The sequence below is a fragment of the Narcine bancroftii genome, chromosome 6, assembly GCF_036971445.1.
Source record: "Narcine bancroftii isolate sNarBan1 chromosome 6, sNarBan1.hap1, whole genome shotgun sequence".
Lineage (NCBI taxonomy): Eukaryota > Metazoa > Chordata > Chondrichthyes > Torpediniformes > Narcinidae > Narcine > Narcine bancroftii.
The window spans coordinates 91,842,654-91,870,317 of NC_091474.1; the positions used below are offsets into that span (position 1 = coordinate 91,842,654).

At 44.4% G+C, this 27,664-nt stretch overlaps 1 protein-coding gene across 1 annotated transcript; it reads left to right on the plus strand.

The window, feature by feature from the left end:
* The first annotated feature begins 1,957 nt into the window (after positions 1-1,957).
* Positions 1,958-17,302, plus strand: scdb (stearoyl-CoA desaturase b). The gene is given in 6 exon segments (XM_069885702.1): positions 1,958-2,064; positions 2,066-2,310; positions 2,748-2,878; positions 6,882-7,087; positions 9,930-10,162; positions 14,368-17,302. Coding segments are annotated over 6 exon segments (1,107 nt in total). The 5' UTR covers positions 1,958-1,972; the 3' UTR covers positions 14,568-17,302.
* The last annotated feature ends 10,362 nt before the right edge of the window (positions 17,303-27,664 follow it).

Consider the following 27,664-nt stretch of genomic DNA (forward strand, 5'->3'; position numbering starts at 1 on the left):
GGAGCACCTCATGGGGCAACAACACCTAAAAAAAATTAGCACTGCACCCTTGGAAATGAAGGGGGGTGGGGAAGTGGTTAAGGGAAACCAGAGAAGTCAATGTTAATGCCATCCAGTTGAAGGGTGCCCAGACAGAAGATAGTGTGACAGGGTATTTAGAGGTGGTTTGGGAGGAATTGTTAGAGCAGCTGGCACACACACACATTTTAAAACACAGAATATTTGCAGGAGGCAGCTTTCCTGGGAGAGCATGTGATCTTTGCAGGCAGAGGAGAACAGTTTTGCTCTCAGAGAAGGAGGGTGTGAAACAGAGAGGAGAGAGACAGAAATCCGTTCCAGAAGAACAAGCTGGCAAACTTTGGAAGGTTGTCTGGTCAAAGGAGAAGACTGTTAGTGTGAAAGATGACCAGAAAGAAAGAGGATCATCTGGAGAACCCTGAAGGGGGCAAGTTTGGTCAGCAAGACTGATTGAGTAGGAATCAGTTGTGGATTTCCTGGAAAAGGAATCTCTCTCTGAAAACCAGCAGGAACCCTCCTGAGCGGTAACCATTTGCCTGCTGAGCACCAAAGCCTGGTGAACTTTGTTAATGCTAACTTCTGTGCACAGTACAAGAATTGCCTGCCACCAGTGAGATTGGACTGTGATCCAAAGAACTTTTCTAATCTTAAATATACATTACACACACCTGCGCTTAGTATTAGAGGGGGGATTAAGTGGGTAGGTCAAGTAATAAGTTAAAGTTTAATTCTGTTTTCTTGCTCAAATAAAATTAAAAACTACTTTTAAGTCACCCTGTGTTGTAGTGAATATCTATTGCTGCTGGGTTTTGGGGTCCTCTGGATTCCATAACAATAGGGTGTTATGAATTTATTAAACCTGGCACCAGACTGCACTTTCTTTTTCAATTGTCCTTATTTCTTTTTTAAAATTCCGACGATGAGACAATGTTAGCTTCAGAAAGCAACTGTTTATCCCCCCCCCCCTTAAAAAAAATCCTGAAATAGGGTTGCCAGAGTTTCCCAAGTGCTTATCAGGCCATTATTTCAAAAAAGGACAGAGGCAGCTTTATCCCAGCTCAAATTTCACGGAGTTGGGGCGTCCTGGACCAATAAAAGCTACGTGAGACATTCCCTCTCTCACTGGCTTTTGCTTTACCGCTGCCGGAGGGGACCGCCCAGATGATCATGTGAGAGGGTTACTATCGGATAAAGTGGAGTCAGGCGAGGAGCGAGCACAGTATGGCTTTGATTGTAAATAGCAGCGTTTCGCTTCGTTCCCCTCCGCCGAGCCACATGCAAACACGTGTATTTAAATCCGCCCTCCATTGTCAGATGCCTGAAATCATGACCCTATTTTGTGCCTTTTTTTAAAAAAAGACCTGAATGATTTAGTATCAGCATTTCAATATAGATAGAACGATTGCATTCCAAGCTGCGTTGAATGGTGACTCCTAGTGTTAGACGTGGAATTGATTCTGCGGAGCTGCGATTTAAAACACCACGAAACACTGATTTTATTTTTGGTCGTTGCAGGATTATAATGCAAATGCATCAGAATAAAACATTATAATTTTTTTTTAATTGTTACAGGGTTTATTGCAGCCTAAAAAATAATTGCCACGGTCAGGATCTTTGAAGCCTGCGGTTTAAATGACTGGAACTCCTGGGACAATGACCCATAATTTCCCTGAGGTTACTGCAGGCCGTTGACTTGCTCGCTCAGGTGAATGCAACCCCAAAATATTTAAAGGAAGTGCAAATCCAAATGCTGAAGCCAAAGGTGGGCCAAATGCATGGAGATCAATGAAGAGGGATGTCACTCGGTGGAATACGCGCTGTGAAAATTGCACTGCGTGCTGCATATATTAGATGTGCAATTGCTTCGGGACGAGTGTTGCAAGCGTAACATGCCACCAAAATAGAACCAATCAGCACCGGGGTGTGGTGGTACCAAACCAAGCTGGACCAATCAATGCAATGCGATCCCGTCTTCCGAAAAGTATCAGCCGGCTGCCTGATTGATCCGCTTTCATTCTCTTTCTTCGCCCCCCACTCTGTCCATCAGTAGCCCCCAGTCGCCCGCGATGAGTCCCGCCGCCCGCAGCCAGCCGCCGGCCGCCGACCCCTTCCAGTTCGTGGACGACCGCCCCCCGGTCGACGATGCCTTCGACACCACGTATGTGGAGAAGAAAGCCAAGCCGCCCATGAAGCTGGTGTGGCGGAACATCGTGCTGATGGGGGCCCTCCATCTCTCGGCCCTGTACGCCGTCACCCTGCTGCCTTTGGCCAAGCCTCTAACGTGGCTCTGGGGTAAACGAGACCCTTTTCGGGTTGCATTCCGTATCGGGTCAGCTCTGCAGCCGCGTGTTTTAAAAAAAAAATGCTGGCCTTAAGATCAAAATAACATGCGTCATGACGATTTTTTAAAAATTGCTGTTCGATTTGCAATGTGTTGTTTAAACTGCTTTGAATGTAATCTAGCTACCACGTTCTCAATGGCTGCGTCTTTACCCTTTGTTCTGTCTCTCTCTCTCTCTCCGCGGTGGAAACAAGGTTGCAGTTGTTTTCTTCCCAAGATTTCACTAGTTGCTTTAACTGCGTATTTTCCCCTCCCCCCCTCTCTCTCTCTTCCCCCTCCCCCCTCTCTCTTCCCCCTCCCTCTCTTCCCTCCCCCTCCCTCTCTTCCCTCCCCCTCTCTCCCTCCTCCCCCCCTCTCTTTTCTTCCCCCCCCTTCTCTCCCTCTACAGCCACCTTTTGCTTCCTACTGAGCGCCCTCGGGGTGACAGCGGGAGCCCACCGACTCTGGAGCCACCGGTGCTACACAGCCACCACGCCACTCAGAGTGTTCCTGGCTGTGGCCAATTCAATGGCCTTTCAGGTAAAGGAGGGGGGGGGGGGGTAAAGCATGCCCACTGTGGGTAGAAGAGGGGGTGGGGGGGGGAATGAGCTCACTGAGGTTAGAAGAGGGGGGTGGTGATGGTTGATAGAGGCTACTTCCCTTCCTTTACCCTCTCCCCCCCCCGCCCCCCAACATGGAGCAGGGGTATTCTCATTTTAAAAACAAATCCCAGAAAATGCTGAGCAGGTTGGGGTGCAGGGCTGGAAAGATAAATATGGTTGGTTAACTCCAGGTTGCATTCTCACTTTAATTTTGACTTCTGATATCAGCAGATTTTGGTTTTCAATAATTAGGGATCCTGTCTCTGCTTTCAAACTCCACACACCTGAAGCAACACCCCATGCCATGTGCTCTGTGATTAATAAGGGATTTCCTCAGGTGGTATGTGATTGGGAAGGGAAGATTGAGAACCACTGCTCTAGACCTAATTGGTACTGAAATATTTTTCTTGAGAAAAATTGTCATTGGCCCATTTCCTTTGGAGTTATGAAACCACGCACATAAGTCAGTTAGGTACGATTAAAACAGTGCTTTTCAAATCTTTCTTCCCACTTGCATACCACCTAAAGTAACCCCTTTCTAACCATAGTGTACTTGTGGCATAGGGATCACATGAAGTGGTATTGAGTTTAGTGGCCACTTTGAAGACTGCCGAGTTGTTCCTGTACAGTATTGCAGCAAACCCTTGTCTTTTGAATGCAGAACCTGTACCTCCCTGTAATGTCTCTTCAGACAGTAGAATTCATTTCCACTTCCCAGAGATGTTCTGGTTTGTAGTTAACCAGATTTCAGAACTGGCACTGAAGCCTTGATTAATATCTTTTATCCATTGTATGAATGGTAGTTCAAGATCAAAGGGCTGAATGGTCTTCTGCTGCACCTAATAACTGTGTGATGTTTTGGGTCGGGACCCTTAATCAAGAAAGAATCTTGATAAAGCATCCCAATCCCAAATGTTGGCTGACCACTTCTACCCATTCATGCTACCTGACCCTCTCAGTCCCTCCAGCTTGCTTCATTGTCCCTTCATTACTTGCTGGGGTCAAAAAATTGCAACCCCAGGGAGTTAAATAGGAAGGGGTTTTGGAAAGATGCTGTTTTTTCTTCAGCTGATTGGAACCTCAAAGTGAAAGGGGGGAAACATTTAGGGGAGACATCAGGGGTAAGTTTTTTTTTCAAACAGAGATGTGGGTGCCTGGAATGCTTTGCCGGGGATGGTGGTGGAGGCTGAAACATTAGGGGCATTTAAGAGACCCTTAGGCACATGAATGAGAGGAAAAGCAGAAGGTAGGATGGGTTTTGGTTTGTTTTGTTAGGAATATATAGGTCAGCACAACATTGAGGGCTGAAGGGCCTGTATTCTGTAATGTCCTATCCCTGAGACAGACTTGATGCAGGGTCTCAACACGAAATGCCAACCATCACAGTGTCTCAACAGATATTGCCTGATCTGCTGCTTAATTATTCCCTGTGGCTGGCAGGAGAGAATTTGAGTATAAACATGTGAGATTGAATTGCTTCAAAAGTTGGAGTAGATGTGATGGGCTGAATGGTTGATTGGCTTAGTTGTAAGGAAATAAGAGATGAACTCAGGCCTCCACTGGGGAAGTTAGGGAATATAAATTCAAGTAACTAAGTTTGCAATTTTGAATTGTCTCCGTAATAGCAACCACAAAACTATGATGAATTTTTTTTTTAAACCTCGTATCCTTTAGGAAAGGAAATCTCTGATTGCCTGTTCCAGAGCCATCAATGTGGTTGATTTGGGGGGTATTCAGGGTGGAGACATCTGACTTGGCAGTTGCCTCCAAATTTAGTGAATGAATATTAACATGATAAAATAGTAGTGCTATATTTCCTCATGCTGCTGGGGTATCGCTAAACAAATACAGAATTTTTCAAAGTGAATGAAGTCTGTTGTGACCCACATTGATGTACAATTGGTTGGAAAAAGCTAGATTTCCTTTTTAAGGAGTTCGGAAAGTACTGTAATTAAGTACTAGCCATCCAAAGGTGGTAATAGCCTAATGATGGTGAGTTTAGAACTCATGACTGAGGTTGGTGGTGTCACTGGAACAGCATCTTTAGCCAGAGGCTGGTGAATTTGTTGCCACAGGTGGTTGTGGAGGCCGGGTCATTGGGTGGATTTAAGGAAGAGATTCTTGATTGGCCAGGGCATCAAAGGTTATTGGGGAGAAGGCCAGTGGAGCTGAGTGGGGCAAATATATCAGCTCATGATGAAATGGCGGGGCAGACGCGATGGGCTGAATAAGCTATTTCTATTCCTGTCTTTCATGGCCTCAACTGCCAAAGCTATCTCCCTTTTTTTTTGCCCTCCTATGTCTTGGGGATGGGAATTTGGAAAAGAAGAAATGAATAGAAGGAAAAGAGGAATAGGCAGGCAGATGTTTTAATGAACATCTAAATACAGGAAACAATAAACACTAAAAAAAATAGACTAAATGCCGGGGGAGCAGTGAATCTGGCAGATAAAGTGAGGGCGCCATAAACACATGGAGACTTTGAAAGCTGTTTCTGTAATAGATGTGGTAAGGAACAGGATTGTTCCTGGAACAATTCCTGGAATTGTTGGCTAAAGAAATGGCCATTATTGTCAAAAGGGACATGAGGATATTCAAGTGGAAGAGTAGAAAAATATCGCGCAGTTGGAAGCTCAGCAGGTGACCCAGCACCTATCAGAAGTAAAGGGTAACCAAAGTTTCAGACAGGAGACCTCTCTCAGGGAATGAGCTTTTGGAGGGGGGGCAGGGCGGGCGGTAGCTGGAAGAAAGAAAATGGATAGGAACTCCCGGGAATGGGGGCAGTTGATGTTCATGCTGTCTGGTTAGAGAGTGCCCCGATGAATACACAGTGGTGGTCCTCCAATTTGCAGGGTAACCTTGGTTTGGCCGTTCAGAAGGTTATAGATGCAGTGTGGTTACTGCAAAAACAAAGCCCTCTCATTCATGCGCCCTCTTTCCTAAAAGCCAATAATGTTCAAAATCCCATTAGATTTAACATAGTTATGGAAGAGGATATAGATTAACAGGGAAGGAAGAGTTCTGGGCTGGAATACAGCCAGTTTTATTAGACTGGAGTGATTTGGCAGAGCTGAGCTAGGAACCATTTGGAAGTGAAGGGGGATGTGAGAGATGTAGTGTCGACCTGCGTCTACAGGAGAAAGACTGCTGTTATCTTGAGTCCGCGGGTGACTAAATGTGTGAGGGTAAGATAACATGCAAAATAAATTATAACTGCGCTTCTAGAAGAAAGTTTTAAAAGTCAAAGCAAAATCAAAGTAGTTTTAATTGCTGTGTATAAAAATTAAGAGGATGACTAATGAGAGAGTAAGGTTTATTAAAGACTAAAGGTGACCTGAAAGTGGACGTGACGCAGGGTCTTCATAAGTATTTTGTGACTGCCTTTACAAAATGGGAGAATGGTGGTTAAACCGTGAGGTATTGGATGGATAAACTTAATAAAAGAGGAAATGTTAAGTAGGTTGGTATCTTGGGATAAATCAGGATGTTTTGTATGAAATTTTTTTATAAAAGCAAGGGAGGTCATTGCTTTTGACTTTTTTAATCCAATCTCCCTAGGCTCCAAGATGTCAGAAACTGTCATTTAATAAGGATGGGACAGATAGAAAAAAATTATAGGGTCATATTTGGTTTCATTTTGGTGGTGGGCAAGTTGTTAGAATTCATTCAAGGGGCTCAGAATAAATCTTCGTTTAGGAACGCCCAGATAAACCAGCGACCCTCAATTGACTTTGGGAAAAGTTTTGTCTGAGTGGATGGTGGGTTGGGGGGTGGGGTAATAAAGCAGGAAAGTAGGTATATTCTCACAACTGACAGGATTTTAAAAATGCCTTGGAGTAAAAAGACAGGAAGTGCAGTAGAATGCTGAGATGTTGAAAGGGGAAGAGTTTGAACCACCCACGTTGCTTTTACTGACGGTTTGTATTTTTTTCACTGTTTAGAACCATATTTATGAATGGGCAAGGGACCATCGGGTTCATCACAAGTTCTCAGAGACGGACGCTGATCCTCACAATGCCTCGCGTGGGTTTTTCTTCTCTCACGTCGGTTGGCTAATGGTTCGAAAACATCCGGATGTGATCGAAAAGGGGAAGAAGCTGGACCTCAGTGACCTGAGGGCAGACCCTGTTGTCATGTTTCAAAAAAAGTTAGTAGTGCTCCTGCTGTCTGGGGAAGTTGGCGGGGGGGTGGGGGGGGTCCTCTGCGTAATTATAGACATTAAACTTTAGGTGTCTCATGTTGTCCATCCAATTCTGTCAGATGAAATGCCGATCCCTCCTGGGCTGGGTTCAATCCAGCTTCAAGTGGGCACAAAAAGTTGCTCTCAGTTTGGCGTGGTTTCTGAACTTGTTCTGAGTGAAGAGGATCTGAGCCCATCCATGTTGGAGAAGAATAGCAGACGCTTTCTAAAATATTACCTGTAACACGCTGTGTATGAAACAAGGCTCAACAGCATACCTGGTATGACTGAGTTTCATGATCCAAGTTTCGCAGTGGCCATTAATTAAATACAGAAAATGTGATGTTCTTCATTTCTCTAGCTCCCCCCCCCCCCCCCCCCTTCCCTCTCCATTCAGAGAGCTGTCTCCCCCCCCCCCCCCCCCATCCTGTTCAGGCAAAGAGCTCCGGCCCGAAACACTGGTTAAGTACCTCTGCGGCAGAGAACGCTGCGTGACCTGCTGAGTTTCTCCAGCACTTTTGTGTATTGAGCTATAATCGCAGCGTCTGCAAACTTGTTTATGTAATAACTCTGTCTGGATGCAGAATTTCTCTTATCAATTAGCTTCAAGCATCCTATCTTGTTTAGAATATGATAGGAGAGTTATTTGTCCCATAGAACAGATTTGTTTTAAAAACTTTTTTTTAAATGCATCGTTTCTCAGTGTTGAAATAGCTTTTCCTGACGATGACAGAGGTCTTTTCAAACCCAGCTCACTCCAACCATTAATGTAATGGTGAGGTTAAGTTGGATTTTGAGCGACATTGTGAAAGGGTATTGGACGAGCGTACTGCAAACGCCAACTTTCTGCAAAACTCTTATTTCTGCTAAGTCTGGCTTAGCCCTTGTCATGTGCCCTGGTCCCTCAGAATACCACAGTGTTTGGTGAATAAGATGGAAGCCAGAAAAATATGTTGCCCGCCGCTATCGTTGCGGTGAGTAGAAGGGGCAAGAGTGCACCCAGGCTGCACCCTGTCAGATCCTGGTTTCTGCTCTCGGGTCGGCGGGGGGGGGGGGGTAATTTTGCCAGCATGGAGTGCAGCCCCTCCTTGTGCCGCCCAGACCAAGCCTAAAAATTGGGCAATTGCTGTTGGAAAGGCAGTTTTTCTCACTTGCCTGCTATCTGTGTAAGGATGCTGAGGCAGTCAAATTTTAGGCTGTTTTAAATTTTGATATTTCCAGCTGGTTTTTTTTTTGCACATAATGCAAGTGCATTTCAGCTCATCTTTAAAGTTTGCAAGGGGAGGCTAATCCTATTTGATGCTTCTCCAGCTGTTAGAGAGTCCTCATTTGAATACAATTCCTGTCAGACTATGTCAAACCTTGATAGTTATGAGGTAGCCAATTTGTGCATTGCAATGATTACACCAACATGCTGGAGAATCTCAGCTTCTGCATTGCAAGGTAGACATAACAAAGTGGGTAATATCTTTAATGAAGTGGTGGGGGGGAGAAATACGAAAGTATCCAGATGCTGTACAGCAATACTGGAGGAACTCAGCCGGTAATATAATACTGATGTTTCGGGCCTGGGCCTTTCTTCAGGCAAAGAACAGGAAGGTGTCAGAATAAAGACAAGGCTGACTGGGGGGAGGTATCCAAGCCAATAAAAGGTCTTAATTAGATATGATAAGAGGAGATGTGGGAATTGATTTTGGGTCTGTGAAAGGAGAGAGAGAGAGAGAGAGAGAGTTGGGGGAAGAAGGGGGGGGTGCAGTTAACAGAAGCCAGAGAAGTTGATGTTCATGTCATCCGGTCGGAGGGTGCCCAGTCAGAAGATGAGGTGGGCGTTCTCAGTCTGGCAGCGCATGAGACCATGGGAGGACATGTCGGTGGCCTGGGTTTGTGTCTGGAGTCTAACTTGAATATTTTTCTGACAAGCAACTAACTGAGCTTCAGATTATTGATTTTAGCCATAGAATGAGACTGGAATTTGTGGTTTTGGCCTAATGGTTCAGTTAATTTTGCGGCTGGATAAATAATCTTGACGCTTGTCATTGGGTTATTAGTTTGGTGCTGTGACTGCTACATTATTTTTACCCAGTTTTTGGTACCAACTGCACTGTGGGATGAATAAATTATGGAAGCACAGAATGACTTGCCAATATTGGCTCCATGAGATCAGGGCAACGGCTTAAATGACAGATACAGATCAATAGAAGGAAAAGATTGAACAATAAGTCTTGAGAGACAAGGTTAGCAGAGCTGAGTCTTTTCTCTTTGGAGTGAAGAAGGATGAGAGTTGATTAGATAGAGGTCTGAGATTCTGAGAGTCATTGATAAAGTGGACAGCCAGTGCATTTTTCCCAGGACGGGAGTAGCAAACACCAGGAGATAATGTACAAGGTGAACGAAGGGGACGAAAGAGAGGGAGTTGTGGGTGCCTGGAATGTACTGCCAGGGGTGGTGATGGAGGTTGGAACATTAGGGGCATGTAAGAGGGGCATCCTAGACAGGCACCTGGATGAAAGAAAAAATAGAGGATCACAAGATAGGAAGGGTTTACTATTTTGTTGGTTGGAAAATACAGGTTGGCACAACATCGAGGCCCTGTGCTGTAATGCTTTTAGAAACCAAGAAATGTGATTGCTTAGAGGAGTGAGATTGAATTTCAGATTTCCAGTGTGAGGGATGAATTTTTTTTTGCATTTGAGTACCCCAGTAAGAGTTGCCCCAGCTCTCTCTAAAGTCTCACGTTTCCAGCAACTGATGAGCTCACACCGTTGATGAGTTTTGCTTCCCATGTAATGAATGCCTTCCTCTCTTTCAGATACTATAAACCCTCAGTGGTGCTACTGTGCTTTGTCCTCCCAACATTTGTTCCATGGTATTTCTGGGATGAGACCCTTTGGACATCCTACTTCCTGGCTGCCATTCTGCGGTACACATTGGTGCTGAATGCCACGTGGCTGGTGAACAGTGCAGCCCACATGTTCGGGAATCGACCTTATGACCAAACAATTAACCCCCGGGAGAACAGATTTGTGGCATTTGGGGCAATAGGTAAGGAACCTCACTTCAAGAATTAATAAATCTGATCCTCCAAAAGTGATGATTTCTGGTTTCTCCAGCTTTCTTGAGGTCTTTGCAAATTCAGTTGATATTCCTATGCCTACATCTGCTTGGCTCTTCATGTTTCATGTCCATGAGCTTGTTCTAGGAAGGAGGTGAAGGATGTGGAGATTTGCCAGATGTTGCCTTGCCTTGGGAGGCAAGTTGAGCAGAGCTAGGCCTTTTCTCTGAACAGTAGAAGGACGAGAGGTGACATATAGAAGATTCTACAAGACATAGATAAGGTAGACAGCCAGAGTGTTTTTCCCCAGTGCAAACACCAAAGGACATCTGTACAAAGTGAAGGGAGGAAAGTTTAAGGGAGACATCAAGGGTAAGTTTATTTTCTCCCCTCAGAGAGTTGTGGGTGCCTGGAATGCCTTGCCGGGGATGGTAATGGAGGCTGAAACATTAGATACATGGATGAAAAAAAAGAGGGTTACAGTGTAGGGTTTTGTTTTTTTAAATTTTGATAGGATGTTAGCACAACACGAGAGTTGAAGGGGCTGTACTGTAGTGTTCTATGTCAAAGGGCATATTTAGCGCCTTCAACATTTGAGATAATCCAATGGTTTACTTCACTAGATTAGGACATTTTTTTGGACTTTTGCCTCTCAAGGAGGTCTGAGCAGAAGGTTGGTTATAGATGGGGTTGAAGGTAAGGGATGATGAGGAACGTGAAGGAAGAATCCTAGAATGTAGGGCCTCGGCCTCTGAAGCCACAAATAAAAGGGGGAACGGACGAGTGGAGAGGGCTGTGGAAGTCTGAGAAATAAAAATCTGAAACCTGAGAAAAGAGCCATGGTAGATTGGTGAGAACTGGTTGCAGTGAATGGGATTTGGCACGAGTCAGGAGCGGTGGCGGCTCGGTGGGTCGCTGGTTGGGAGTGTGCCGGGGGCGAGCCAATTCTACCACGATCCTGGAGCCCTACAGTCAATTTGGTGGCTGGACCGTGAGCACTGTCCGGGTTCTTAAACTTGAAAGTGGAACCTTCTGTATTCCATTGGAGACAACGTTGCCAGATTGAAAACTTGGCTTAGGGTTATGATGTGAAATGTGAACGTGCCTTTTACTGCGGGGTAAAGCAAGTGGTAAAATGTCACCGTATACCAGCTGAAGGTTTTTAAAAAGAAATGCTGGAGGGACTTGGGTCGTGCTGCATCCATCTGTTGAAGATAATTAACCGATGTTTTGGGACTTCAGGGTACATCTTTACCTCCTATGGATGTTGTGAGATGTGCTGAGTTCCTTCAGCATTCTTGTGTTTTTTACTCCAATTCCAGCATCTGCAGAAGTTCGTGTTTCCTGCCCGAAGTCTGCAGTGATCCACTGCAGTTCATCATCTTCCCCAAATTGTGTTCCCATTCCGACTCAAACGCTCTGAAAAAACGTCTGCATAAATATTCCCTCAGCCCCTGAGCTCTAGAAGATAGGGCGCCAAGGCTAGTGCAAAGGGATTGGGACTGGGGGGGTTTGAATCCCGCGCTGTCTGTAAGGAGTTTGTACATTCTCCCCCGTGTCTGGGGGTGTTTCCCGGGGGGGGGGGGGTGCTCCAGTTTCCTCCCACTGTTCAAAACGTACCGGGAGTGTAGGTTAATGGGGTGTAAGGTGGGCAGCCAGACTTGAGGGCCAAAATGGCCTGTTACCATGCCGTATGTCTGAATTTTTTTTCAAAATTAATCTCTTTAACCAATTTAAGGAGCTAGTATTTCTCCTACCTATTTGGCTTTAGAAAATCCATTTTGGAAGGTTGGGGTTAACATTGTTTCTTTAAATTGAATTTTTTTTTCTCTGTTGGGTAGCCCTGCCAATTTACACACTTGGCAAAACAACGTCAAAGTGTTAAATACCCTTCACTTGAGTCTGAGAGTCTCTTAAATGCCCCTCGTGTTTCAGCCTCCAGCCCCACCCCTGGCAACACATTCCAGGCACCCGCAACTCTTTTTTTTAATTATCCCTGATGTCTCCCCTAAACTCTCCTCCCTTTGTTTTGTACAGATGTTCTTTGAGCAAGGGCCCTTTTGTAGGAGAGAAATCGGACAAGATTAAACATTGGCCCACATTAGGAAAGCTACAGACAGCTTAAACCTTGGCAGAACTAGGCTCTGAAGAGCCTTTGTAATGCAAAGGGCAGAGTTTAGGAAATTAATTCTGGAGTTTGTAGCACTGACAGAGGTATTAAAAGCTCACAGAGGTAGTGGGGTGGGTTTACTTAGCCCGAGAAAATCAGCATCAAGTATCAGAAAGGAAGTGGTGTCAAGAGGAGAGAAACTGTTGTTCACACAGTTAATGGGCCAGTCAAAATATTTGAGCTGAGAAATTATTAACAATCAGCCATTTGACTGTTTGAAGGCATGGCACTTTAATGGAATGCATCTCAACGGTCAGGGCTGCCCTGTTTCTTTGTCACTGCTTATCAGTTTTGCCAGACCAGGCTTTGAGTTCAGTATCCAGTTGTGACTGCGGAAAAAAAAATTTTAAGTCATACTGTGTACTTAAACTTTTGGGGAGTGATTATCAGGTTATATTTCAAACATTGAAGGTCATGCTTTTCCAGAGCCATGCATGCGTCCAGTTGGTGAACCCTTATCGATGCTGAAAGACGCAATCATGGCTGGAACTGTAGGACCTGCGTTATGCAACTGGCTAACTGTGCCCTCCAATCTATCAATAGCCAAGCTGACTCGTGGCCAAAGTTTGGGTGTTGCTGAACACTGAAGATAACAAGTAATCTGCTATCGATAATGTCAGTGCTCTCAACTCCCTGTGCTAGATGAGGAAAAGAGAGCACGCTTGTAAGCAGTTTTTTTTAATTAAAAAAAAAGCGCCCCAGAATGCTGGAGATGTTTGAATTGGGAACCAGCTGTGTCGAGAAATTGAGTCAGTGTGGTTGGAGGCCATGGGGGAAGGTACTGGAGTGGAGAGAGATTGAATCCCACTTCTGATGGTGGGTCATGGATCTGAAACATGAATTGTCTCCCCACAAACTGTCTGAATTCCCTGCGCATCTCAACTACCAACCACGTTTTGCTACAATCATGAATTGGTTTTGAAAATGCTTGTTTTTTTTGTGCTGGGTTTCTCATTGCCTCCATAGGTTTTATTTTGCCTGGACCTTCTGTGCATCTAAATGCCTCATAAACATAATTGTATCTGATTTCACCAACTTGTCTGATAGCATATTCCTGCTATCAACTTTTGTTTGTAATGTGAATTGTTTAAAAAATTAATTTTAAAATCTGTCCCTCAATTCCTCCGTGCCTTAAACCAAAGCCCTCTTGTATTTTATATACCGCTCCCCTACCATGGGAACAGACTTTGACTATATTCTTTTTATGCCATGGGACACTGCACAGTTTAATTCACGAATAAAACAGGAAAGTCTGTGGGCACTGTGGTTGAAGTTTTAAAAAAACATAATGGAGAAACTCAGCAAGTCAGTGTACTTTATATAGCAAAGTTACACATCCAACGTTTCAGTATCTTCAAGCACTTGATGAAGGCCTCAAGCCTGAAATGTTGGGTGTCTTTGCTACATTTAAATGCACTGTTTCTCCAGCATTGTTTTTAATTTAATTCTCAAGATTGGATTTGAAAGGGTGTCGGTGTCATAAGGCTTGAGTTTTTTTTAAATGGTCCACTTGAGATGTTTTAAATGGAATTTAATCTTTAGCTGTTACCACACTTGACCCCTCGTCAAAAGCGTTAGCAAATGTGCTAGACAGTATCTGGACAGAGTACAAGCTTCTGGATATGTTCAAGGCGAATACTCAAACTGATGGTCTGGAGATGCCTAATTGTCCTCAATGATCAGAACTTTCAGACGTCAAAAACCATTTCAGGCATTGGCTCAATTTGGGAAAAATTCAGATGCACAGCTTTTTGTTTGGAAATGAGCTGCCTGCTCTGATTCCATGTGGGCAGACGGTCTAGAAGACACTAACCCAGTGCAGAGGTCAGAGATGGGTTACCAACACCAGTGGAGCTAAGAGCCAGTGATTTCACCCAGCGTCTGGTGGGAATTGGGTCCTCTGAAGATGTTGGCTGGTAGGGAGGTATAGGGGGCTGGGCAGAGACTTCCTGATCTGTTTGCAGTTGACTTCCCAGGTGCTCCACTGTAAGTTGATCCTGACTCCTCTCCCATCTTGCTTTACAGGAGAAGGTTTCCACAACTATCATCACACGTTCCCCTACGACTACTCGACCAGCGAGTATGGCTGGCGAGGGAACATCACCACCTGTTTCATCGACGCTGTGTGCTGGCTTGGGTTGGCCAGTAACTGTAAGAGGGCCTCGCGGGAGGTGGTCATGGCCCGCAGGAGGAGAACTGGCGACGGCAGCATTAGAAGTGGCTGAACTGGCTTGAAATGAGCAGACTGTCGACTTGCTCTTTTGCTCCCCTAATGCCAAAGACTCCACCGGTCACGAAGGCAGTTTTGTCAGCAGTTATGATTTTTACGGTGGAATCCTTTTTAAGAAGTCTCCTCTGTCCACATACCAATAAACTGATGAAAAGTGTAGCGGGCAGCTTTAAATATAACAATTGTGCTTCATTGTTGATAGTAGATATGGTTCATGCTGAATTTTGGAATTGAGACCCTACCGAGTGATCATCTTTGGGGCATCCGGTATACAGCTTGTTTTACCAGAAGTGTTTAGTACCAGTGTTAGCATTGTAAACTCCCCTACCCATTTCAACTTCCCTGCTCGAGATTCCTTGCACAGGTAAAGATTCCACATCGAAGGATTCCATCTTAACTCCCACCTCAGCCAGCTGCGAGAGATACAAATTTAAAAACACAAACTGGTTCCGACGAGATTTTTTTTTTCAAATAGTTAGCGCTGTAGGGTGGCATCAATGATGCAGAAATTATTTGGATTGAGACAATGAGGCTCCTCTCCCCCAGTTCTTTCAAGGCTGATAGAATTCACTGCCATCTATTACATACTTCAGGTATGTAGTCACATTCAATAACCAAGCAGTATATCACTTTTGCCTTTTTTTTTAATAAGCTGGGGGATTTTTTTGTTTATAATTCAAAATCGTGCGCCCTAGATGATTCCTTATTTTTTGGTCTGCATTCAAGTTGAGTATTGGCCTTAAGAATATGAGCAGTAACGTGGTTTCTTGTCGCCCCAGAAAAAAAAAACACAAAAGCTCAATTATTGTTTGTCAGACATTAGACATGATTGAATTTTCCCCTCTCATTAACACAAGTAACATTTCTAGTATGATCTAAAGTCAAGAGTCTAGCCTCCTTTAAGAAGGAGGGGGGAGAATTGAGCATTGGCACACATTGTGCTCTCTACACCAGTGGATATTGATTGATGTCATTATACAGTTCACACCCAATGTTAGTAAGCGTGAGAATTTACCTGCACCAGGCACCATCCTTGCTTCAAATATTCAACGTACAGGAGATTTTTTTTTCTGGAGTTGGTACTTTAGATGGTCAGGAATGTACTCTGTGAAGATTCCTTTGGCAGACGCTTTATTTTGATTTTCCAGTCCTTTTGGTGTAAGGTGATGCCATTGTTGTATTTTGTGTGACTGAATGTTGTGCTTTTAATAATCAAGCTTAAAGTTGATAGTAATATAATTAAACACTACAAAAAAAAATTATTGCTGTTGAAATTGTCCCAGGTGTTCAGGGCTGATTCAAGGTTCCCCATAACAGATTTGTTGTGTAGCATTGTTCCAGAAACTGGTTCCGCAGCTCTTGCATTTGCCCGCGGTACAAGCTAAAGCGAGTGCAAACTAGGCTGGGCTTTATCTGGAAGTGACTTGGCGAATGCTTTCAGCCTGTGATCTTGAGGGCCACAAGTGAGGAATGTGCAACGTCCGTTCTCCAATGGGAGCTGCTGCAGCACTCGGGTGCTTGGAGATCTGCCTCCAGTCCAGTCTTGCTGGCTGTTACCCGACTGGATCCAACTTAGTGTGGTGCCTCTAGGCTTGTACCTTTCGATTGATCCAGTGGTGCAGGTCTTTTTTTCCCCCACCTTGGCTCGGGGGTCGGTGGCTCAGTGGCACCTGAATAGGGTGGTGTGGTTGGCACTTGGCCTTTACAGCGCCATTGATGGGGGTCCGGACTTGGGTTTGAATCCCAGGATGCCAATAAGGAATGTTCTCCCCTTTGTCTGTGTGGGTTTTCTCCCGCTCTTCAAAACGTACCAGGGGTATAGGTTAGTGGAGTGTAAGTTGGACGGCGTGGACTTGTGGGCCAAAATGGCCTGTCTAATTTTTTTTTTAAATAAAAGCTAGTTGAACTGAGAATGGGAGTAAACGTAATCTAATGGAGGAACTCAGCGGGGTCGAGCACCATCTTCAGAAGTAAAAGAGTGGTCAACCATGCTACTCGACCTGCTGCGTTCCTCCCCTGGGGTTCTTTTTTTTTAAACTCCAAATTTGCAGACTTTTCTCGTCTTGTGGAGAGTTCAGGATCTGACTGGATGGACACTTATAGTAGACAATGTTACAGATAATCTGTTAGTTTTTCATGTATTACCTCAAATTGACCTTGCCTGATAAGAGGTCCCTTATCCCCACTCTTTTGCCCAAATGCAGCCTCTTAAACTTAGATTTGCACAGGTCAGATAACTTGCCTTGGGTCGGGAGTTACACCGTTCCCCTAATGTGCAGGCTGCCAACTATCTTTTTAGTAAAACATTCCTTTCACCTACAACCTTAACGATTTGTCAGGGGAAGAATGAGGTGGGAAGGTTTGACGATGCAAAGTCCTGGGGTCCACTTTATTTACCAAAATCCCTGCATCCTATCGTAATACTTTGAGGGTCTGCAGGTGCCCAAATCTTTAACCCGTGGGGCAGAATCTCAACTTGCCTTTGCTTGATGTCTGTACTTAACAAGAGCTTGAAGAACAACTAACCATCCTAACAATGAGCAAGTCTGAGCAGACTAAGCTTTAATAAAGTTAATGGCCCCTGAAGTGTAGCAATCTCCTGTTCACCAACACTGTCGTCTGGAACCTGCTGTGAGTCACGTTATTGTGTAGATCTTTATGCACTTGTGATCAGTGCCATTTGTTCCTATTTTAACAGAGGCAATATTTAAAATAAACAATTTAACTTCCTTTTATTGTGCTTTTTTTTACGCTTTCACCAGTACTTTGGTTGGGTGGGGAGAGGGTGGTTTCTGGGGTCAGTCTGTCAGAGCTCATCTCTGTGTAGAATGCACAGGATTTTTATTTGAAAATAACTCCTGAATACTCAGCACACAAAAAAACCCTGTTTCTTGCAGAATTGCTGCTGTTATTTAGCACCTTTTGTCGGCTTTCTGAACTGAAGATCTCTGCTTTCATGGTAAACCTGCTGGAACGCAGCAATTCTGTGAAGATTTGCCGTTATATGTGAACAGATTTGGAAACAGCAAAAGCTCTGCTTTGGATGGTTTAATTGTGGAACTGTTTAATTAATTAAGCCTGGTGAGTAATTGGGTTAAATCTCACATTGGGGTATCCCTAAGTTTAATAAATGTCGAGTTTTTCCTTCACATGGCAACACTTGCAATCTCTGGTTATAGGACACAAATTTTCCCTAAATTCATATCCAGGGAGTTCTGAAGTTGGGTGTTTCCCTTCTATTTAAATGGATACCTACTCTCACACCTTTAAATGTCACTCACTTGTCTTCAAGGAAGCTATCTTCCATTTTTGCTCAATCTTAACTGAAGTAGAGTAAAATTGGCTTCTCCCCGCATTTTCAGTGTTGGTGCAACCTACACCAGCTAATCTAGTTTCAGGTGGACTCACGGACCTTCAGGGGTAGGTGAATGGGAGTGTCTCCTCCCCACAAAAAACCTTGATCACTTATTTCTGTGTTGTCTGCACCACTCATAAACATGCTTTTAAATGCAAACAGCAATGATAATAAATCCAAAATCCTTCATTGGGGTCACAGATTTTTCATTTAATTTCATAAGAGTACAATTTTGGGTGCCATTCCTTGGTTCAATTTTAACAGGAAACCTGTGCCGTCAATTAGCATCTGATACCATACCTTTTGGAAAGGGAGTAAATGCATACAACCACCTGCAGGAGTGAACCGGATTTGAGCGTAGATCGCTGGTGCTGTAATAGCCTTGTGCTAACTGTGCCAATTGTTGACTGGCCAAAGTAAAAATTCTTTGGGATTAGTGTTTCAGAGATTCAGGAATGCTATAACCACATAAAACATCCAAATCTCACTGTTAATATTGTCACATGTTAGAGTAAAAAGTGGTCCTTGATACCAGTTGCATCCCTGAATGAGTTGCCCAATGAGACCCATTCCACATGTTCACCTTGCCCTTGATCTTGAAGGTGCCTCCATTTTAAAACTATTAAACATTTTTTGAATCTGCTTATAAGTTTCTGTGATGAGGCAGAGACCTGCGGGGGTGGGGAATGGGATAGCAACCTTTGAGGGTCTGGGTGATCATGTGGCCAAAGAACTTGAGAGCAACAGTGAGATGAACTCCCATCAAAGTAGAGCTTGAAAGGGATTTTAAAAAAATATTCACAGCCAAGTACTGAAGATCTCTCTATGTGGTAGTTGGAATTGTCTGATAAGGACCCCAAGGTAGAAATGCTGGAGGAACTCGACCAGTCTTGAAGTGTCCATAGGAGGTTTCGTGGGCCTGAGCTCCTTTTTCAAGGTATCAGCAAAAAACACATTTGAATAGACTGGGAGAAAAGTCCAGACAAACAAAAGGTGTTATTTGGATAGGAGTGGCGAGAATTGATTTTGGCTCTGAAAAAGGAGAAAAGACTCCTGCCACATTCTTTGCTCACCCATTCGTTTCCCCGCAACCCACGAACCACCTTCTTGGTGATGATTGGAATTAGTGGGATGCAGAATTCCAAATCAATGGGCAGGTTGTTACAAGAGGATTCAGGAGAGCACGTGACACCGTTACTGAGCTTAGAATCATGTGGCCCTCTTAATGAATCCCTCAGTGAAAGCACAGAGCAATTAGAGTATGGCTGTTATGCTACTGAGTCCCAAGGTGATGCTCAGGAGTCTCCTGGGTGGGGTTGTTGTGTTAACTTCTCCCTATTTTGTGTAATGCAGCAGCTGAGCTCAGTGAGAAAGTAAAGCCTTTGAATTCTAGAAGGCCCCACTCGGTAAAAAAATATTGAAAGCTCCCTGTCTCCAGTGAGGGGGAACGACCCTATCCACGGTTCAGCCTCTTGGACTTGCATCCCACCCTTGCACTGACTTGCAAAATGGTTGTGAAGGGCATGATTCAGGCCTCACCCAAAACTGAAAACACCTCCGCATTTTCAAGTAAGGGGGGGAGGGGTCACGTGAGCAGAGCCAGAACTCCCGAGACCCTGTTAATAAGGTATCTGGATTTGTTGGTTGTGCTTTTCAAAGCATGTGATCGTTCTTTCCCATTCAACTGTCACGAATTAGCTGCGTCGCCAAGTCCCAAAAGGAGCAATCTCTCCACGTGGACCAAACACAGATCTCAGAATTGGCAGTGCATTTAAAAAAAACTACTCAATGTAAACAAATGATGAAATGTCAACACAGAGAGAAAAATCAATAAAGTGCAAAAGTTCCTTACATGAGCCCCTGATTGAGTTTGTCATTGAGTCTGATGGTGGAGGGGGAACAGCTGTTCCTGAACCTGGTGGTGCGAGTCTTGTGGCACCAATACCTCTTTCCTGATGGTAGCAGTGAGAACAGAGCATGTGCTGGGTGGTGTGGATCCTTGATGTTTGCTGCTGCTCTCTGATGGCGGTGTTCCCCGTAGATGTTCTCGGTTGTGGGGAGGGTTTTTTTTAAACAAATTTGGGTAGCTCAGCCTGTTGGGCTTCATGGAGCCAGAGTGCAATCCTCACCTCCTGTGCTGTCTGAGTGCAGTCTGCACACTCTCCCTGTGACCATATATAACAATTACAGCACAGAAACAGGCCAGTCCATGCCAAACACCTACTCCCACCTAGTCCCATTGACCCACATCCAGTCCATATCCCATCACATCTCTGTCGTCCATATATCTATCCAACTTTTCCTTAAATATTAAAATCGAGCCTACATCTACCACTTTGACCACATCGCTCATTCCACACTCCACCCTCTGAGTGAAGAAATTCCCCCTATACTTTCCCCCCTTCAATCTCAATCCATGTCCTCTTATTTGAATCTCCCCCACTCTCAATGGAAAAAGCTTATCCACATTTACTCTATCTGTCCCCCTCATAATTTTAAATACCTTTGGCAAATCACCCCTCAATTTTCTGCATCCCGAGAATAAAGTCCCAGCCTGCTCAACCTTTCCCTATAACTCAAACCCTGAAACCCAAACCACATACTTGTAAATCTCCTCTGCACTCTCTCTCTATTCTGTTTATATTTTTCCTAAAATTCGGCGACCAAAACTACACACAATATTCCAAATTTGGCCTCACCAATGCTTTCTACAACTTCAATGTGACATCCCAACTCCTGTGCTCATGACATTGATTTATGAAGGCCAACATACCAACACCTTTCTTCACCACCCTCTCTACATATGACTCCACTATCAGGGAATTATGTACCAGAATTCCTAAATCCCATTCTTCTACCACACTCCTCAATGGTCGACCATTTAACATGCAGGACCTTTGCCGATTAGTCCTACCAAACTGTAGCACCTCACACTTATCAGTATTAAACTCCATCTGCCATCTTTCAGCCCACTCTTCTAATTGGCCTATATCCCGCTGCAAGCTTTGATAAACTTCTTCACTGTCCACAACACCACCATTCTTCATATCATCTGCATACTTACTAATCCAATTTACCAGCCTAGCATCTCCTAGATCATTAATATATATGACAAACAACATTAAGCCCAGTACCAATCCCTGAGGCACTCCACTTGTCACCAATCTCCAATTTGACAAACAATTTTCCACCACTCCTCTCTGGCATCTCCCATCTAACCATTGTTAATCCAATTTCACTACTTCAATATCAATACGCAATGCTTGAAACTTCCTAACTAATCTCTTATGCAAAACCTTGTCAAAGGCCTTACTGAAGTCCATACAGATAACATCCACAGCCTTCCCCTTGTCAATCTGCTTAGTAACCTCCTCGAAATACTCTATAAGATTTGTTAAACATGATCTAACACGTACAAAACCGTTTTGACTACTCCTAAATCAATCCCTGTCTTTCAAAATAATTAAATATACCATCTCTAAGAACACTCTCCATTAATTTACCCACCACTGATGTCAGACTCACAGGCCTATAGTTACCAGGTTTTTCTTTTGAAGAGCCTTTTTAAACAGCGCAACAATATGAGCTATCCTCCAATCCTCCGGCACCTCCCCCGTGGCCAGTGACATTTTAAATATTTCTGTCAGAGCCCCCGCTATGTGTCAGGTTCCTTGGGAAGTGTGTATTTTTATGGATTTTGAGCAGCTGATCACAAAAATCACCGTCAAAGTTTCCCATCATCTACTCTTTTGTCAGATAAAACCTATTTTTGTGATTTCCTGTCATATTTTAAGTCTACTTTGAGGTGCCACATGTCATTGAGAATTCATGTTCTGCATTGGGACTTGGACTCCTGCTGATCTTGGTGCCGTCAGTGAAGAACACGGTGAAAGATTTCACCAGGACACCGCGACCATGGAAAAGCAACATCAGGGCACTGGAATCCATCAATGCCAGCTGACTATTGTTGGACTCCAACACAAGAGGCATCAGATGCAGAATACAAATAAAAATCAGTGGCAAAAACATTTTGAGGTCAGTTGAACTAACACGATGTGCGATTAAACTTGATAAATTCAATAAAGATTCATTTAATGTTCCTCCATTAAATCTGAAATTAAATCTGAAATGATCTTTGTGTTCAGCTTGAAGTTGACCATCATAATCCTCAGTTTTGTTGCAGGAAGCAAACCTTTTGAAAAATTTGTTGTCCCGTGTATTTATCTCCCTCTCAATATTGATCATTTGATCCTTATTGCTTCATGACTGCGAAATCTTGCTGTGCCTAATCAGTTGTAACCAGGCTCCGCAAGTTGTGAAAGGCTTCGTACAAGGGTACGTGTATCCTTCTTTACTCGGGTATTTCTAAACCATGGAGCAACAGCCTTCACCTCTGTGTTTCCTCTGCATTTAGTCTACAAGCCACAAAGACTGATTTGTCAATGCTCTCTGCGTGCTCCTTCCTCTATTCCTGCCTTGACGTTCGCAACCGTTACTGCGTCAGTGCAGTGACTCTCAGTAACCTTTGGAGTAAGCCAATCGGCAGCCGGCTTCGTGAAGCAGAGTTTGCAGTACACTGAATGAATTGCCTCATGGGGCATCTTCAGTACCTTCTTGTCGCCATTTTTGGTGAGCTCCGGCTCCTAAAAAATTAGCACTGCCCGCCCCCCCCCCCCCCCCCCATAACTGATTATTGCAGCCACCTGCCCCTGGAGGAACTGTGGTTGGAGAAAGAGATGCATGGGCATGTTTTCAGACAAAATCTGGCATCATTCCACACAACAAATGTTGGGACAGATAGGTGCCCAAAAGGAACAGGATTTAAGCAACATTTTAGGGTGACTTTCAAGCAGGAATAGAAACTGAAGCTGAGGTGAGGGCAGAGATGAAAAGGGACAAGAATTGAGTGAATGGACTCATGAACTGGAGATTTCGGGGATAGATATCGAGGCTGGTGAAAAAGGGAGGAGCGCTTCACACAATCACATTTAGTAATGAATCGTAAAGTTAGAAATGAAGGCATTTAGAAAAACCTTTTAGTTTGAGGAGATTCGGTACGTCACCGAAGACCCTTGTAAATCTCTTCTGGTGTACCGTGGGGAGCATTCTGTTTGGTCGCATCACCACCTGGTACAGAGGCGCTAACGCTCAGGACAAGAAAAAGTCTCCAGAGGGCTGTCAACTTGGCCTGTGACATCGCAGGCACCAGACTCCACTCCGTCGAGGTCATCTACACGAGGCGGTGTCTTAAGGGAGCAAAGACCCCTCCCTCCCACCCGCCAACCAGGCCTTCACTCTGCTAACCAGCAGGACAGAGATGCAGGAGCCTGAAGACCAGCACCCAGTGGCTCAAGGGCAGCTTCTTCCCCTCCACCATCAGAATCCTGAATGGACAACGAACCACAGACACTGACATTTTCTTGAACTATTTTTGCAAGGTGGTTTATATAAATATCTTCACCCTGACAATACCACAAAACAAGGAATTTCATAACAATAAATTCTGATTCTGAATTTTTTTTGTCAACAGTCGAAATGCAGTCAACTGTTCCAAGTACTGAATCTCAGTGACTCAGAGCTCTGTCAGTCCAAAACCTGGACAGTAACCTTTAGTCATTTCCACTCGTGGCTTGTGGCTGGGTTTAATGCAGGTTATTCAGTGTTGACTAGTGGTGTGATTTATTCAGTCGCTGTGTCTCACCCAATAGTCTGAAGTGAAACTGCTGTAGTCTGAGTAACCAAAGCTTCTGCTCCACCTCTCAGCAAGCAGCAGTGCACTGGCTTGCTGGCTGCCAATTGGCTTCCCTCCAAAGGTTACTGAAAGTCATTGCACTGACACAGTAGTGGTTGGGGAAAGCAAAGCTGCTGGCTGAAGCATGTCCAGACAGGATTGGGGGAGGTAGAGAGGATTAACAAACAACTGGGTAATTCAAAATTGACTGATGATCCAGGCAAAAGCAATGTGACCCATTGTCTCTTGCTTTGTGCCTGTTGCAATACTGTATCTACCAGTATTACCAACTTCCTTCGTGTTCACCACACGGTAACAGGCCCCACAACCAAGTAGCTGTTCTGTGTTTCCTCCCAACCGTCATTATCTGATCACTAACCCCCATACCCTCCTCCATCCAGTTTTACTTCTTTGCTCTTCCTGTTTCTCCTGAGATTCTGATCGTATTTATGGCCACATAACTTTCTGTTTCCTAGCACGGGTCATAATCCCCCACAAGATGAGAGTTGCTACAGAGAGCCAGGACACCTGATGATGTGGGCCGATAGAGTGGGATCGTATTATGTGTGTTTAAGTGGTGGAGATGTCATGGATCTGGAGATCATTTATTGGCACGGTTAATGTGCTGTTTCACACCTCCAGCAACCTGGGTTCAGTCCTGACCTGTGTGGAGTCAGTAGGTTAACTTAATCACTGTAAATTGACCATCGCGAGTGGTAGAATCTGGAGGAAGTTGATGAGTAGGCATGAAAATTAAAGGGGAGGACTAATGCAAATGGTCAGCAGAGACAGTGGGGTGAAGAACCTGTTCCTGTACCTTATAAACGTGTAAACAAGCAACCATTGAACTTACTGGAGGCCCTGGAATGCTTGTGAGGCCAGTACCCCTCAGATGACATTCATTACTTTCCATTGCTCATCCTCCACATTACCATGTTTTGCTGTCCACACCCTCAGCCTAATTGTCGTCGTGGATATCCCTTGAGGATCGAAGGTGATGGTCTTCAATCCAAGTGGCTTATGAGCCCAATCTTGGAAAGTGGCCCACCGAGAAAAGTTGCCCGTGCGTGTAATTGTTTAATGTGCGCTTGTACTCCAAGAAGCACAAATCAACCGACTAGTTCTGATGGGAGCCACGACGATTGGAGCTGATGGATTTATTGCAGCCTTCGTCCGTCTTCACAGCCGTTGAGTTCAAAGTAACTTGGTCCGCCTGTTCCACCGCTGAGGTCTTAGTTGGATTGTTCTTTGTCAGGAACCTTACCCTCGACCTTGCCCCCATGGATGGCCCTACCAGGCACACAGCTCCAGACAGCATTGCTCTCGGGATCTCAGGACCACACAAGCTTCTCCACCACGACCAGGTAGCAATCCACAGAGTAGCCTAATTGTACACCTCCGCAGGCACCCAAAAGGGCTTCACTCAAATGGCATTAGTAAATGTTGGAGGAACTCAAGCTGGTCTACTCAGCATCTAAAGGAGACAAAGATATATTGCTGATGTTTCAGGCCTGAGCCCTTCAGGGAAAGGCAGAAGCAGGATATATCAGAGAGAATTCAAACAATGGGGGAGGAATCCAAACCAATAAAAGGTGTAAATTGGATGTGATAAGGGATTAGGCAGAATTGATCATGTCTGTGTGAATGGAGAGATATTAAAGACGTCAGGTTGGAATATCAACTTCTCTGGCTTTCATTAAAAACCACCCCCACCCCCTTCTTCCCCATTTTCTCTCCATTTCAGTGTGTTTACTACATTCACAGTATCTCCAGCCTATCACTCAAATGGCACTCGAAATCCAGTTTATTATTGGCACGGACATGTGAAAGCAAGTTTTTCAACCGAGCCTACTGTGCATTTCCTACCCAAACACAATGGAGAACTTGTCCGCTGCCTCAGCCTCTCCGTTCACAGATCCAGAAGTGCGTTAGTGACAGCCAATTTCCTCTGAAAGACATTTGGTCATTTCCTTCTCAGTGAGAGAGCCGATTAGATAATGAACCACTCCCTGCGTCTCCTCATCACACCATCATCCCTGCCTCCTCCATCCCCCCCACCCACCTCATCCTTTCCCTGTCCGGAATCTCCACATTCCTGTGCCCACCCTCACTTTCCTTCTCCCCACCACTGACGGTCATGCCTTCCGCTGCCTTTGATCCCAAGATCGCAGATTTTCACCAACGCTGTCAATTGCTGTCTGATTGCATGGCTGAGAAGGGCCTTGGAATTTTTTCCCCCCAGACACAGCACAAATGTAAGTTCTTGTTGACACTCATTCTCAAGGCTCCTGCAATGCTGTTTGTAAAACATGAAACATCAGCAAATACCTGAAAGCTACGTTTTATCCAAGTTTGATTGGTTCACAGATCTACGAATCCAGTATCACATGCCACAGGGAGGATGTGAATAATGTGGAGATTGACTTCCACAACCTAGCCTTTGTAGAGACATACAGAATAGAAACAGGACCTTCAGCTTGCTATATCTATGCCAACTCTCAGCCACCCATCTACTCTAACCCCCCCTTAAAAAATACTTGATCCATATCCTTTGATGCATCAGTGATTCATCTGCTCATCTACATACTTAAATGAACACCTCTCTCCATTACCCAGAAATTCCATCCATCCTCTGGTGAAGAGCTACTACTCAGACGCCGTATAAAACTTAGAACCTTACCATAAAGCTGTGCCCGCTTGTTTTAAGGCTACTGTGACAGATTATGTTATATTTTATATTGTATATAGATATGATTTTGGAAGATAGATTGTGTAGGTCACACACAGATACAAACACTTCAAACAGATCTAATTTTAAGTGCCAGAACTCTGCTCAAGACAGACGGTCCGGGCTCCGAGTGCCTTTGCAGAGACTTTGAGGAATGCCTATGGAGGCTTCACAAGTAGGTGTTATTGTTTTGGAAAGCAACAGATGAACGGACTCAGAAGATTGGGTCCAGTGCCACAATCTGTCTGAAGGCTGTTCTAGGAAAGTCATGTGGTTTTGCAAACAGAGAGAGTCAAGCAGGTTTTTTTTCTCTGAGTGTGACGGGGTGTGGTGGGGGGGGGGGGGGGTAGATACTGCTGGTTTTCTGCAGTGGCATTTGGAAGCTTGTTTGAAACCCCATTTTGAAGATGGGTTGTGAGTTCTTAGTTCAGCCTAGTCAAAGCCCTTGTGGTCCATACAAGAGGAAATGGTTGGGTGTATAATGTTTCACCTGAGATAAGGGAAACAGAAAAGGAAATCTGTGGTGACCTGAAAGAGAGAGGTTATCATCTGGAAAACCCTGATGGAGCAGGTTTTTTCAGCAAGACACTGAAGTGGCTGATCAGAAGGAATCAGTTGTGGGTGTCCAATGAGCAACGAATCTCTCTCTGAAAATTGACATGAACCTTCCTGAGCAGTAACCATTTACTTTTCAAGCCCCAAAGCCTGGTGAAGATTCATAAATGTTAAATGCTGAGAATTGCCTGATACCGGTGAACTTGGAGGAGTGAGAAGTGAGATTAGACTGTGAATCAGAGAACTTTTCTGAACTTTTACATACACATACGCTTAGAATTAGAAGGGGGTTAAGTTCGGTTAATAGTAATAAGTTAAACTTTGATCCTGTTTATATGTTTAAAGAAAATTAAAAGTAACTTTTATTTAAGTAACCATTTGTCTTGGTGAATTTCTATTGCTGCTGAGTTTTGGGGACCTCTGGGCCCATCACAATACCTTGGAATGGTTGAATGACCATCTGACCAGCAGGCAACAACCACCTCAGAGTTCGGATTAGACCCCAGTGGCAGGTGTAAAGCATAAGGTGCTAGGTCATTTCAAGGAAGAACCAAGGTGGAGGATCATTTACTTTCTGTTCACAACAGAAAGCTGGAAAAACACACGAACTGCAGGTGTGCTGGAATCTATGAGCAAGCGATGGAGAGGCTGCGTCCGTGGAAAGAAATGGTCAGTCAACGTTTCGGGTCGGGATCCTTTATCGAGACCCATGTGGAAAGAGGA